The sequence below is a fragment of the Mesocricetus auratus genome, unplaced genomic scaffold (genome assembly GCF_017639785.1).
Source record: "Mesocricetus auratus isolate SY011 unplaced genomic scaffold, BCM_Maur_2.0 Super-Scaffold_100044, whole genome shotgun sequence".
Classification (NCBI taxonomy): Eukaryota; Metazoa; Chordata; class Mammalia; order Rodentia; family Cricetidae; genus Mesocricetus; species Mesocricetus auratus.
The window spans coordinates 466373-481952 of record NW_024429221.1 but is presented as its reverse complement, the minus strand read 5'-3'; the positions used below and the strand labels follow the sequence as shown (position 1 = coordinate 481952).

The window sequence follows — 15580 nt, the reverse complement described above, 5'->3', positions numbered from 1 at the left end:
CGAGCTGTGGTCTTCTGTTGAGTTTAAGTCACCCTTCTATGCACCCAGCCTGCTAGACCTCTATGCCAATGGCTGGAGCCAGTGACCAGTTCCAAGATACCTGAGGTCCGTGCTGTTGAAGAACATGCCTCCTGATAGTATACTTGCCCACATGAGAATATCACTGAGTGCAGAACAGATGCAAGCAATAGAAAGGAAAGAGAGAGGCAGGACACACACACACACACACACACACACACACACACACACACACACACACGTAGACATTGGATCATCAGACATCACTCTGATACGCCCCATCTCTGAGATACAGTAGTTTACACTGGTGAGCGTGGACAAGTGCCTCTGTATTATACAGCAATACCTCTTCCCACCAAAATGACCAGAGAGAAAGCCTCTAGAGCAGTGGTTCTCAACCTTCCTAATGCTGCGATCCTTAATTCAATTCTTCATGCTTTGGTGGCCCCCAACCATAAAAGTATTTTGTTGCTACTTCATAACGATAATTTTTCTACTGTTATGAATAGTAATGCAAATATCTGATGCAGGATATCGGATATGAGGCCCCAATGGGGTTGCAACCCACAGCTTGAGAACCATTACTCCAAAAGGAACATCTTATGGTCTGAGCGAGGAAACAGTGGTGTATCCTATGAAAATAAAAACAAAAACAGACATTTGCACCCGATGCCCACTCAGTGGGTGGCTGATGAGTGAGCGTGTGATGGATGGGCCTGTGCCCTAGGAGTTTCTCTGCCTTTGTGAGAACACTTCTGCTTCTGCCGCCCCCCTTCCCCCGCCCGTTCACCTTGCTCTCATCATCTGAACAGCATCTCAGCCAATGGCCTGGGAGGTAGAGGAGAGAACAGAAGTCAGTGGGACTCACTGGTGCCTTTGGAACCATGGAGTAGCATCAACTATAGAGTTTTAGAACAGAGACTCGGCGACCATGGCAACATGGGCGTGGCCGCACTCATTGTGACCACACCACCACAGCCCTCTGAAAGCTCCCAGTTCTGCACTCCTTGGGGCAAGGTTGGCCATAAGAAGGGAAGCAGAGCTGTGCTGAGGTTGCCTACAGGGGAGGCTCAGTTCTCAGGTACGTAGCTGATGGTGCTTGGCACGCCAGAGTTGAGAAACTGAGTCTCAGTTCAGATAGTCCGTCTGTAGCGATGGAGAGACATCAGGACAGAATGAAGCAGAATGATGTTGGAGACACAGCCCAGCAACGAGGGGTCAGTGTGACGACTGGAACTTGAGAGTCCTTGTGGGCAGCTGGTTTGGGGTGATCCTCAGAGGGCCCGGGCAGGGATTCAGGAAGGGCGCATGTCCTAAAGAGACCAAGTAGAGCCTGGGGAAGACTGGAAACAGGATGGGAAAACCAACTGTGCTAGCCCCTCCATGGCAGAGCTAAGTCTGAACTGGGTACATTACGAAAATTGTTTATTAGTTATAGGCTATTTCTCCACACTTGGCTAAGCCCTTTGTGTATGGATGTAGACTATCTCAAACAATTCTTTATTTAAAAAGCAAAACAAAACATTTCAGTTGATGAATGAAGACACTAGGCCTGAAGTGTGGAGAACTTGCCCAGGGTCACTGAGCTATAATTGGAGGGGCTGAGCCTGGAGCCTGGATATGCACGCAGGCCCCCACCAGTGACCTCCCAATATTCCTCACTCTGCCGATGGTGGCTCAGTGACAGACTTGGATGGCTAGCAACTGCATTGCTTCATAGACAAAAGAAGCACAGGCAGAAAACGCAGTGATGTTGGAACACTCGGCTGTTCATCCATGCCTGTCTGTTTACAGGTGGCAAGGCCTCGGCCCACCTGCCTGACTCTAACCCCACCTCCAGGCTGATGGCAGCATAGAGGCCCGATTCCCATGGTGGGGTTTGGGTTTCTAGTGAAGTTCCAAGGAAAGTTGAAGTGTCAAGGCCTTAGGGCTCTGTTCTTGGCTTCACCGAGTCTTCATCAAAGCGCTGTCTCTGCTGGTAAGGCTCAGTCATCCTGAGTCACAGACCTCAGGCAGGTCCACACACAGCTGCCCTGTGTAGACTCTGCAGGCAGTTGTTAGGGAGGGACTTCCTCCAGGAAGCTGGTTAGGAAGGAAGGTCCTGGATCCAGGCTCTGTGTGTGTGTGTGTGTGTGTGTGTGTGTGTGTGTGTGTGTGTGTGTGTGTGTGTGTGTGTGTGTAGCAGTGTTGGCGGAAGTGATAAGGAGTTTCCAAAGGAAAGCCCCCATCCTGTCCTTACTTCCTACACACTTTCAAATACTTCAAAGGACGTGGACCTTCAAAGGACTTAGGATTTGGAACGCATCTTCTGGAAGAAAATTGTATGTAGTCGCTGGCACATAAGACTCAAGGAGGAGGACAGTGTTTGGCCACTGCCCTGCTTCTGGGTGTCACATTACATCTTGGTCTGGCCTGGGCTACAATCTACCACAACGGCCCAGTGGCCTGGAATTTGTTTCGGGGGTGAACCCGCCTTTCAGGGTACCCACGCAGCCTTTCCTCTTCCGGCTGGGCTCACTCAGCTGGTTGGGTGGAGGCTGGGGACTTCCCCACCCCTGCTAGCATTCCTCCTTAGGGGAGAGGCAGGAAGCCTGGGAACCCCGTCAGCAGGAGGCAGGCAAAACCGCTGAAGGTCAGTGGTGAAGGTCTTCACTGAGGTCATCAAAACAGGAAGATTTCCCTTAGTGCCTCAGGGCCAGGGGAAGCCCAGGCTTGGTGGAGAAGGAAGAAAGCGGCCATTTTCTGAATGTGGTGTTGGAGCCAAGCACGGCTAGGCTCGTGTCTTTATAGTCCAGAACTCTGCCCCGTATTTCTCTGCCAGTCTTAAAGGCCGCAGTCTGGGATGTCCCGCTCTGTCTGTGACGACTGATGCTTCGTGTCTTGCAAGACATGGGCTGGAACAGAGATACCCTGTTACCCATGATGTCCACCCATTCCATCTTACAGAGAAGGGCATAGCATAGGACATTTGGGCTCTTACCAAGGCGAAGCCAAAGGTGGACCTCTGGCTGTCTCTGACTTAGCGACTGCTAAGGTGATCTCTTAAGGAAGCTGTGGACAGAGAGGAGCACCCACGCAGCCCAGGAAGAGCCCATGGCATCTCTAAAAGAGCTCTTTTCCCTTGAGTCCAGGATGCTGGGGTGAGAATCATGAGAGCAGAGAGGTCGCTGCATATTGGCATGCATACCACTCTTCTGTGCCTTGTGTTTCTTAATGGCTGGGTTGCGGGTTTCAGTTACGGAAGGTGTGCATTTGCCCCTGGTCCCAACACGGGCTATTTGGTCTGATTTCAGTGGGTCCTGCTGAGTGTTAGCGGAAGTGTGTGATTTTCCTCTGCGGGGCCCTCTTTCTGTGTGCATTTTTGGAATTGTTTTCGTTCTGGCTTGTGCCTGCACACGTCTTTGAGGAGCGTCTTGGCTCAGCCTGAGCTTATTTTCTTTGATATGGTTTTGAGTGCAGAGCCCTTCAAAGTGATATCTTTGTACCATACTTGGCCACAGGATTGGGGGAAGGGACTGGACACATTCAATTTGCTTGTATGTTTCAAAAGGAATCTTGCTTTTGTTAGCAGTATCTCTAGTGCTAATACTTGGCATTTTAGAGACGTTACTTAGCGTTTTACCAGGATGAATCCTCTAGATTTTTTTTTCAGATGTAGAATTACCTCTCAGCCTGTGCAGCTCATTTATTTGTTCTCAAATTTATAAAGAACTTAAAGCAAGTGTCTGAGGCTTGGCTTTTATTTAAGGGGAGGGAAAACCAACTCTGTTTTCTTCCCCCTTTTCATCAAGGATCATGAAACAAGATTTGCTGAAAGGAAGGACTATTAAACCCTTAGACAAGGAGGAATGCCACCTGGGCAGATTCAGCTCAGGAGCTAACCCGTCACCATCAGCTGCAAGCATCCTTTTAATAAAACAACCCTAACGACACAGCGTTGGCAAAGGCTCTGGGTGGGCTTGCACTCATCCGTGGTGGCGGCTGCCAGCTTGTCCTAAGGGGTGGGCACAGGGACACAAGGCTATAGGTCAGAGGCTGGGTTGCTGAAGCCACACCACCTGAACACCTTCCCTTGCGCAGGGAGAGAAAGCAGGAAGGCAGGGGCTGCCTCTCTCCTGAGCGCTGCTTCTAACGGCAGAGGCCTCCAGCAAACAGACGGGTAGCTGCAGAAAAGCTGGGCACACCAGGATGCCAGGAAGGGGAGGGCAGCAGCAGGAGGGCCTGGCTCCGTCCTTCAGTGGTGGTCTCCCCAGGCATGAGGCTGGGAAGGCCGCTCAGATACTAGTGAGCTCTGGCCACTGTCCTCTCTTGTTATGATGGCATTTTCAGAGCTCTTTTTTTTTTCTTTCTTTTGAGACACGTCTCAGTCTGTAGACCAGGCTGCTTTCCAGTCTGGTATCAAACTCATAGCAATCTTCCTGCCTTAGTCACTCAGGTGTTGGGATTACAAGCAGCAGCTACCATACCCAGCTTGTAGTTTTCTTTTTTTGTCAATATAATTTGTGGCATATCTTGTGCCCTAGTGCTTTCGATTGCTGTGATAAAGACCATGACCGGAAGCAAGTTGTACGTGGGGTGTACGTGGGGTGGGGTTTGGGCCTACCATCTACTCTTCATCCCTGAGAGGAAGCCATGGTATGGACTCAAGGCAGGAGTCTGGAGGCAGGAACTGAAGCAGAGACTGCGGAGGAACACTGCTTACTACATGCTCTCCTCCGCTTGGCTCAGCCTGCTTTTTATAGAACCCAGGACCACCTGCCCAGGGGTGGCACCACCCACAGTGGCCCCAGCTCTCCCACCTCAATTGCCAATCAGAAGGAGCCCCCACAGACATGCCTACACGTGGATCTGGCCGAGGCAGGTCTTTCCCAGTTGAGGTTCCTCTTCCCACATGACGCTACCTTGTGTCCATTTGACAAAAGATGTCTTCCATGTGGCATCAAGCAGCGACACCCAATCTTAGAGGAAGACACACCTCATTTTCTCTACATGAATGGTGGGTAGCTCATACAAACTGTGTTTGGCACTTCCTTCATGCAGACCTTCCCTCAGCACAGGTCAGCAAGGGTTAGTAACCTTCCTACACTGCTTATGACACACTCCTGCTGGGGTCCCTGGGGACAGTGATAATGGGCATGTTGCTAAGACCACTTCTAGCCATTCTAGAAAGCATTCAGAATGTGTTCTTAGCTCTAGAAATGGAGGGAGACCCAAGTGTAGCTGTGTAAGCATGCCTCAATAGTGATAAACAGGGCTCTGATGGAATGTTCCAGATCTCTGAGATACAATCCTTTAAACATCTAAATTTCATTTAGGACTATACATCATTTGGAAAGTGGGCATACTTTCTTTTCTGTGAGTTTTCAATACATTTGCTTGCTCTCTAAACAGAAAACAATTGTGAATGAAGCAAAATTTAATTTAGAAATATGTTGCCTTGGCCAGGCGTTGGTGGTGCACGCCTTCAATCCCAGCACTTGGGAGGCAGAGGCAGGCGGATATCTGTGAGTTTGAGGCCAGCCTGGTCTACAAGAGCTAGTTCCAGGACAGCCTCCAAAGCCACAGAGAAACCCTGTCTCGAAAAACCAAAAAAAAAAAAAAAAAAAAAGAAATATGTTGCCTTTAATTTCTAAAAAAGCATTATTTATTTTATATACAGAAGCACAACTTAGCCTTTTGTGTTAATTATACCAGATTATTTTTGGCAGTTCACATTGTGTGTTTGTGTTTTGAAGCTGGGCCTTTTATGTATTTCAGGCTGACTCTGACTTGGTGTACAGCTCAGGTAGGCCTTCAGTTTGTGATCCTCCTGTCTGAGCCAGGCGTGAAGTATAAGCTCAGGCCACCACACACAGTTCACACACACTTTTAAATGTGTTCAAAAGATAACTCCTGGGATGGGAGAATAAAAAGCTGGGGTTGCATTTCAGGTTGAGGCTAGAGGTTAGGATAGATGGAGAGCAGGCTTCTATTGTTTGTACCCAGATGTACCAAATGTCTCTTTGCTCTACCTGAATCAAACAGTATAGCTTTTAAAGCTTAGGAGGTAGGGTTCTAAGCCACCTTCTAAAAGCCTTCTGGATATGCCGTGCATCAGGGTGACGGTGACAACGGCCTTGAGAAACCTTCATTCTACTTTCATGGAAAACCTCACCTATGCCCCAGAAAGATTTTTCTTTTCTGCTTTGTCCTTATGCGCCTAGCTTTTTAACATTGCTGCCCTCGAGATAGGAGCAGGAACTCCCTCTTGCTGTCCACAGGGGCCTATGCAGCAGAACAGCTGGGACACAGAAAGGTAGCCCTCTGGAGTGCTAGGAACCTCTGTGAAGGGTCGAGGGTCAGAGCTCAGATTCCCAGAATCTACCTAAATGCTGAACAGGCATGGCAACCTGCCAGGGATTCCAGACAATAGTGAGACTACTCACCATCAGTGAGCTCTGGGTTCGACTAAGAGTCCTTGCCTCATTGAATAAGGCTTGGAAGAGCGATGGAGGAGGAGTACTGACATCAACCTTGGGCCTACACACATAGACACACAGACACAGACAGACAGACAGACAGACAGACAGACACACACACACACACACACACACACACACACACAAAGAAAAGGCAAGACATTATTTCAGTTACCACCAGAAAAAACATTGTTTGGTATACTTCATAAGATGGAAAGTTGGAGTTTTTTGTAGCAAATATTGAAACTAGAAAAATATGTTCTTGTTAGCTTCCAGTTGACTGGGAAATGCAAGTAACTGAACTTCTGGGAGGAAAGTCCTTGGTTTGCAATTCGTCCGTTTTTATGACTCATCCACTGTGGGTTAGAGCAGCTTGGCAGAACAGCTTAGCAGGCTCTGGACCCTGATCATCCCGCGGAACATTTGTTACACTCTGTCTTCATCAGCTTCCTGGTGCTGTAGCAAAGCACTGGAGATTGGTAATGAATAATAGATACGCACTGGCCTCGTGGTTCTGGAGGCTGGCCCAAGCGTATGTCACTGGCATGTGCTTAGCATCTGATGTGGTCTTCTTTCTGCATCCTAGCCTAATGGAGGTGTACCACACAAGGACATAGCATGAGTGTCAGCTCAGATTTACTTCCTCTTCTTAGGAAAACCACTAATGCCACTATGGGAGCCCCACTTACAAGTTCATCAACTCCTAATCACTTCATAAAGGCCTTCTGTGTGAACACAAGAACTTGGGCGGGGGTCACAATTCCAATACATGGATTTTGGGGTATCATGTTTAAACCACAGAACTCTTCATAGAGGGTAAGGTTGTTGCTATGCAACCATCTTTCAGCCCAACTAGCAGAACACAAGCCAAGAGCTAGAAACAATGAACACCACTCCCCCTTAATTTGAATATATTTTGTAGTGAGTGGTTTCCTTTCCCAAAGTTTCTTAAGTGAACAAAAAGCCCGTTCCATGAGGCACATCATACCCAACAATAACCAATAACTTTTCATTCTTTACAACAGGCCATCTCTCTTCTTGGGATTTACTGAATTAACTTGTGCTCTGTCAACAAGCAGTTATTAGTTGACAAAATAATCTCCTTATAGAAAATAAACACTGGCTGAAATTGCCAGTAAATGGTGCAGTTTGTGTTAGACTTGGGGGTCTGAGTGACCCTGAAGCCCTCATTAGGAGGAACTGGCCATGGCATTGACAGCGGTAAGATTATTCTCTGCCTTGGCTAGAGAGGACATTTCAGCAAAGTAGTCAGACAGAAGCTGTTCCAAATGCTCCTGAGAGCAAAAGGAAGAGAGAGCCGGGCTGGTACAGAACATTCTTTTGATGAATTCCATTGCGAAGGACAGATAAAGAAATAAAGTGACACCTAGAGAGAGAAGTCAAAGAAGGTGGATTTAGGATAGGAACTGGCATACCTATCCACTCGATGGGAAGGCCGAGGACAAAGGAAAGCATCAGCTCAGGGGGAGAGGGAAGCCGTGTCAGTCGGGCCTGGCTCACCGTGGTGCTGGCCTTGGATCAGGACCGCGGTTCCTTCATAGACTAGGCCAGGGGAGAAAACACGGCAGGAAAATGTGGAGTGGGTGCTAGGCTGGAGAGCAGAGGCAGTGTGGGTTTCAGGGAATGAGAAATGAGATCCCTCCTTCATTGTAAGAGTGCCAGAGTGAGGCAGTTTACTACATCTTAGAGCCCGGCATCAGCCCCACATGGCTGGGCGTGCTGACTGAGCCGAGAAAACAGATTTAAACCCCAGTGCAATGTGTGGTTTCCTCTTCTCCCCTTGGATCCATGCAATCAGGAGGGGACAATCTCACCCCACCCAGGTGTCTTTCTCTTTTGTCGCTTATGTTTATCTGTTTCTCAACAAAGCCACCTGTAGGATCATCTCAACACTTGACACCCTGTTTACTTCAAAGTTTCTTGGGGCCCATCACAGCTTCAGGTGGTTAGGCGAGGTTGGCTGTCCACTTTCTATTCTAAATTTACAGTTTGGTGTTGGTGGGGGGAGCACAGCTTTGCAGAATTTTGTGTGTGCGTGTGAGAATGTGTCTGAGTGTGTGTGAGTGTGTGTAAGTGTTGTGAGTCTGTCTCTGTGAGTGCCTGAGTGTGTGTGTGTGTGTGTGTGTGTGTGTGTGGGAATAGCTAAAGTGGTACACATTGCAGGACTCCAGTGTCATCTGTGCACTTGTAACTGGACATAAGCGAGCTTGAGGCACCTTTGAAAACGAACCATCAGATTTTATTTGTGACAAGGAAACAAAGAAATGAGAAATGATAGCAATGGACCTGAAACTAAGCCAGGAGGTCAAGATGGGAGGGAGTTTGCAAGGAGAGTAGGGGACACAGAAGACCCTAGGACGGTCATGTAAATTCTGGTGGAGTCAAGCAGACTCCACAAAGGGGGATGCTGGAGAGCAGAGATGGTGATACTGTGACAGTGGGGGCCGGCTGGGGAGCAGGTCGAGAATGAGAGGGAATGTCAAAGAGCTGAGCGGACAGAGGGTGAGAAGAATCCGCTACGTACACATGGAAGCGTCTAGACTAATCGTAGGAGCACCAGTGAGGAAAGTAACCAAGCCGGAACAGGGCCTGTGGTTGTCAAGAAGAACCAGGGTCAGACAGCAAGAATTCAAAGACACCTTTAGAGAGGAGGCCAAAGATGTTAACGGAAGTAACCTTGCTGCTGCTGAGAGTAGATGGAGGGGTGACTGTGTGTGTGTGTGTCTGTGTAACACTCTGTGTGTGTGTGTCTGTATAATACTGTGTGTGTGTCTAACACTCTGTGTGTCTGTGTAACACTGTGTGTGTGTCTGTGTAACACTGTGTGTGAGTGTCTGTGTAACACTCTGTGTGTGTGTGTAACACTGTGTGTGTGTCTGTGTAACACTGTGTGTGAGTGTCTGTGTAACACTCTGTGTGTGTGTCTGTGTAACACTCTGTGTGTGTGTAACACTCTGTGTGTGTGTCTGTGTAACACTCTGTGTGTGTGTCTGTGTAACACTCTGTGTGTGTGTGTGAGGGTCTGTGTGTGTAAGGGTCTGGGCTGTGTGCGGAAGGGTCTTGGGGTGAGTGTGTGTGTGTGTGTGTGTGTGTGTGTGTGTGAAGGGGTGGAGTTGTGTGTACACCTGTGTTCTTGAGTTTGGAACGTCCATCTTCTGTAACAGGGCAACCGTCTTAAGAGGATGCAGTGGTGGTTCAAGGTGGCCGCCTGGGTGGGGAAGGGCGGAGTCTTCTGGGGCTGCATGGGAAATGCAGGCTGCTGCTTCTCTTTGGTCCTCCACAGTGTTCCCTAACCAAATGCAGGGACTGGAAACCGAGAGTTAACAGGGTAGCACTTTGACCAAGACGCAGGGTCACAGGCTATCGCAGCTGCCTCCCTGGTCACTTTGAGCCATAAAAGCTCCCAGAAGCTCTCAACTGCCAACTGCCAGTCCTTTAGGGAGAGAGAGCCAGGCTCCCCTCCCTTCCCTTCCCTTTGACCCCTCAGATTGCAAACACTAGACCCATCCTGGGGGAGCCGCCACAGTCACTCCTGGGGGAAACACACAGTGTGTCTACCCACACTACTCTTCGAGGGGAGTCCCATAACCGGAAGCTATCCAGCCACTAGTTACAATACTCAGATGGAAGCTTCCATGTCTCCATTCTGTACAGGAGACAAAGAGGCCGACTTCTCTCTCTGCCGTGTGTCCCAAGTTACACAGCACCTGCTTCCCTGCCCATGAAATGGGGACCAAATTACTTAGCCCATGAGCCTCTTCAAAGGAGAGACGAATGCTCGGGCTAGAATTCAGGTAAAAACGAAGGATGGGTGGAAGCCTGTTCTACCTGCAGCCAAGGCAGTGTCCAGCTCTGAAAATCCTCTCAGGAGCCCTAAGGCACTTGGAGGAGGGCAGACCCAATGCAGAGGAGCAGGGATCCATCAGAACTGGCAAGGTTCTAATTTTTAAGAAATGGGCAAAAGGGTTAGGGTGCGGGGAGATAGCCTCTAACAGGAAGTGGGGAGTCAGCGCGCGCCTCCAATGGCCAAGGTAGCCTAGCAACCGGCAGGAATGCACGTAGGCCATGGGGCTGGGTGGGCGCATGGGGCTCTCTTTGCAGCCGCGGGCGCTGCGCGTCCTTGAGCCTCCCCAATCCCGGAAAACTTTGGGGTTTCTGTGAGTTGAGGTGTCGGCTCTGGGCCGGGCAGACGCAACGATGCGCCCCAGGGGCTGAGGGCAGATGACCGGGTCTCAACCCCGCTTCCCGGGAACCGCGGGGTCCCAAGCAGGAAAGTTGGTGTGTACCCGCGGGCTTCTGGATGAGTACCCCTAGGCGGAACCGCTCCCCAGGCTTCTTCTGTGAGTCCTCACTCAAGGGGTGACGCCGACCGAATCCCGCGAGCATCCAGGTCCATGGAGCGTAATCGCTGGAGAGAGAGAGCCCCGCGCTTTTCTAAGGGACCCGAGCTCTCCAGGATGCCTTATTTATTGGCAGTACGTGGCTGCAGCGACTCAATTTCTGTTTTCTGCTTTCTTTCCCGCCCCCAGACAGTGATTTTGTGGACGCCACTCCCACTCCTTACAGCCCGGAGGAGTTAGGTAAGTCTTTTTTCTCCCCATTGCTGGAATTCTGCCCTAGAACCGCGAGGTTCCAGAGGGAATCCGGTGGAAGGTGGATGAAAAAGTCGTGGAGACATGCCTTGGTGCAGGTTCGGTTCTCTGGAATTGACTATCGGCCTTTGCTTGGTTGGAGCATTTTCGGGATGTGTGTGTGTGTGTGTGTGTGTGTGTGTGTGTGTGTGTGTGTGTGTGTGTGTGTGTGTGTGTTTGTGGCCCTCAGATCAATTGCTTCTTGCAGCACCACAAACTTCCAAACCTGGCTTCTGTGAGCATCCTGAACTCCCACCCCACGTTGCTGGTGCCTGCTTCTGTCTTGCCAAGTACCAGTAGAAGAAGGACCCTGTAAGAGTATTCTTTCTCCCGAAGTAGTGTGTGGTCAGTAAATTACAGGTCCTAGGAGCCCCTTGCCTTCCTAGTGTTCACTTCTCAGTTAGTCTGTAGGCACTGGGAATTGAACGTTGCATTCTCTTGTGCATGGCGCCGTTAAAGATGCATGTGGATAGGGAGCGGCAGACTCCCCTGCTCGAAGGGAAGGCAGTCTTGCATCCCTGTGCCCAGCCTCATGTGGTGGCCTGTAGTGGTCTCTTTTCCCTCGCTTTGATCTCCGTGTTCAGCTGCCAGCAGCCCGGTTTGCCAAGGCTCTTGTGGCTGTGCTCTTACCAGCTACAGACATCTGCCTTCTTGAGGGGATGCAGTAAGGTGGCAATAATTGGGAAGAGGTACTGCCCAGGGCAGTGTTTGTCCTCAGAGCCGGAGACCTGTCGTTGCTGTTGCCTGCCCTGTCCTGGGGTATGTATCTCTGTGATACGCCACGGCACTGGAAATGAGATTCCGTCCTAACGGCAACTTGGATTCCCTTCTTGGAGCCAAGCACTCAAAATAGGTCAGAAGGTAGACATGATGACTCATGCCTGAAACCCCAGCACTTGGGAGGGTGAGCCAGGGGGATCACTGTGAAGACGGGGCTAATCTGTACTACAGAATGATACCCCTGGCTCCAGAATAAGGGAAAAAAATATTAAAGCAACCAGCCAAACAAACAAAAGGTCTGGCTCCCAGGGCTGCATCCCGAGAGAGAGGGGAGAGTGCTCTGTCTGTGCAGGAAACTGGTTCCCAAGCCAGACCACACAGTATGGCAGACTGTGCTGGAGCTGGGTGAGGGCTATGCATGGTGAGCAGGGCGTGGCTTGTGCAGAGGAAGCTGTCTGGCTGGCTGCCAGCGGTCTGTGATGACTGGCGGCTTGTGTCTCTGAAGGCCCAGGTGTTGCTCCTCTCTCATGTCCAATCTCCCTCAGGGATTAGCAGCCTGGACTTCCCTGCTGAGGCACTAATAAACAGGGGCACCACCCAAATAGGCAGTAAATGAGAAAATGACCTTTTTTCCCCTCTTTAATTTAGAGTATGAAAATAACCTTTGTTCTTCTTCAGCTGTCCTGAGACAAGCCAGTTTTCTCTGGTGGAGGTGAGGGCGGCTCTGTTTTTTTTTAGTGGGGGCAGCAAACAATAATAGTAACAGTGATGAAAGCCGCTTGTAGGCTGGGCAGTGTTTGCACAGAAGTGTATTGGTTCTGATTCTGCTCTCTGGAGTCTCAGCTTCTGGTTTCCTAAGGTGCTCTGAGGGGACGGAAGCTGAAGGTGTCTGTTGGATGTGCTCATGCTTCAGGCTACTCGCTTTCCTGCCATCTCCCAGGCATTAGTTTTTCCTGACAATGCTGCTGTCTGGATGAGTTCTTTCCACACAATCCAGGTCAGAGGGAGTTCCTGTGTCTCCTTTGGGAAGGAAGGGGCATGACAGTTTCTGGCACTTGCCCCAGGCACAGCGGGGGAAATGCTCCTCCTGCAGCAGTGAGCTAGCTCACTAAGCAGTTGTGCTTTCTGGAGCTGGGGTGCAGAGGTTCAACCCTGGCTAGATTGTATCAAGAGGTTAGGGGGAGGCTGGAGAAAATGACTTCTCCACCCACCACCCGGTTGACACCCCCTGGGTAGGCTTCCTACACCAAGCAATTGCCCTAACCTCTGCAGCCCTCAGATGGCTGCCCTAGCATCTAATTAGTTCACAGTAGGGGTTCAGTCACTCAAGGCTGTTTCCTCTTCAGATGCCAATTGCAGGCGGTGGCTCCACACTTCCAAGTGGAATCCATTGGCTACAAACTGAAGGTTCCCAGGACGTTTTCCCTCCAGTGCTGTGGAATATTACTTACTTTAACTAGGCAAAGATGTGTTTCATTTGTTTATGCTGCCTTTGTTTAACGATGTAAAGATGTGTTGCTTTGCCTGCCTGAGGCACCTGATTGATCTAATAAAAAGCTGAAAGTCCAATAGCTGGGCAGTAAAGGATAGCCAGGGCGGTGGGCAGAGAGAATAAGTAGGAGGAGGGGTCTAGGCTTGGGGGAAGAGAGAAGAGAACAAGAAAGGGGAGATGCCCGGGGCCAGCCAGCAGACACTGTAGAGTAGGTCATACAGAAAGAAAGATAGAAAGCCCTGAGGCAAAACATGATGAAGAGAAACAGGTTAAGCTATAAGAGCTAGTGGGGCAGGGGTAAGACAAGGCAGAGATTCATAACTAATAATAAGTCTCTGTGTCACGATTCGGTAGCTGGTTGGTGACCCGAAGAAAGCCGGGTACACTCCAGTTCAATAATCGTCAATGGAACTCCAGGAAATGCTTTGGTTTTACTTGCTAGGATATTATAAAGGGATTTAAGTGAAGAGTCACATGAAGAGCCACACGGGGCAAGATACGGAGCAGCCCTGTGCATAGGGCTGTCTGTCTTGCAGAGTCGGGATATACTGCATCCTAACATGGGGAAGTGATGGCCAACCCAGAATCGCTCCAAATTCCAAGGGTTCTAAGAACTCTGTATTGTGTGGTGGTTTGAAAAAAACCAATGGCCTCCAAAGGGAGTGGCACTGTTCGGAGGTGTGGCCTTATTGGAGGAAGTGTGTCAATATAGGGGCGGGTTTTGAGGTCTCTCTTGCTCAAGCTTCCCGCAGTGGGACAGTCAGTTGATTTCGTGTTGCTTGTAAGATGTCACATTCTCAGCTACCCCAGCACTATGTTTGCCTGTATCTCACCATGTTCTCTCACATAATGAACTGAACTTCTAAAACTGTAATCAAGTCACCCCAATTAAATGTTTTATTTATAAGGGTTGCTGTGGTTATGGTGTCTCTTCATAGCAATAGAAATGCTAAGATAGAAGTTGGTACCAGGGACTGAGGTGTTGTTACGATAGGCTTGGCCATTCTTTTGTTTGAAAGAATATGGACTTTGGGACTGTAGATTAGGAAAGCAGTTTAACGTTTTAAGTGCTACATACTAGGAGGAGCATGGAAGACGGTGGTACTGAACGTGATTTGTTGAACTGTGGGTGACTGGAACAAGAGGTTTCAGAAGGGAAGAATTTTAACAGTATGTTGCCTAGAGATTGTTCTTGTGATATTTTGGTGAAGAAAGTGGCTGCTTTTTGCCCTTGTCCAAGAGTCTACCTGAGGCTAAAGTGAAGAATTTTGGATTAATTCATTTGGCAGAGGAAACCTCAAAACAGCCTGGTATATACTCTGTCATGTGATTACTAGTGTTCAATCTTATAATGAAAAGGAGCAAGTTGAGCAGGGAAAACTGCAAAATGTGCCATTATATGTTGGAGGTATGTGATCTGCTTTTTGATTTTGATCTTTACATGTGATTACGGTTAAGAGATTGCCATGCATCTCTGAAGAGACTTTGGACTGAAATAAGTTTGAGACTGTTATAGACTATAGGGACTTTTGAAGCTGAATGCATTTTTTTCATTATGATATGGCTGTAAGCCTTTGGGAGCCAGGGAGTGGAATGTGGTGGTTTGAAAGAAAATGGCCACCAAAGGGAGTGGCACTATTAGGAGGTGTGGCCTTATTGGAGGAAGTGTGTCATTGTGAGGGCCGGCTTTGAGGTCTCTTCTGCTCAAGCTTCCCTCAGTGTGACAATCAGTTGACTTCCTGTTGCCTGCAAGATGTAGTGCTCTCAGCTCCTGCACATCTGCCTGCACCGCCATGCTCCCGTCATGATGACACTGGACCAAACCTCTGAAACTATAAGCAAGCCACCCCAATTAAATGTTTTCCTTATAAGTGTTGCCATCCCTGATCATGGTGTCTTTTCACAGCAATAAAAACCCTAACTAAGACAACATGCAAATGGAATGAAGATCAAATGTATACTTAGTATTCTCTACCACATCTCAGAAGCCCTTAAACACTTGGTTAAGATTTTTTTTTTACTTTTGTTGTCCATTGGAAAGACTCTTATTTACTTGAAGGATGGAATTGCTTTTTACCAAATATCCCATCTAGTAGCTAAACTATTTTAGTTTCTGTAAGTGTCTCTGTACCCTGTCTAACATGCAAATCTGTCAGTCAAGGATGGAGGTGAAGTCAATGGATTATATAGTGACTTGGCCCTAGAGCAGTGTATGGAATAGTTTTGCATCTGAGGTCTTT

General features: G+C 49.0%; 1 protein-coding gene across 1 annotated transcript in view; it reads left to right on the top strand.

The window, feature by feature from the left end:
- The window catches only part of Amotl1 (angiomotin like 1), a 129835-nt gene that overhangs the window by 16330 nt on the left and 97925 nt on the right, over positions 1–15580 (top strand). Inside the window, exon 3 of the mRNA XM_040735274.1 lies at positions 11027–11077. Within this exon, the coding sequence (XP_040591208.1) occupies positions 11027–11077 (51 nt within the window). The remainder of the gene's footprint in view (positions 1–11026; positions 11078–15580) is intronic.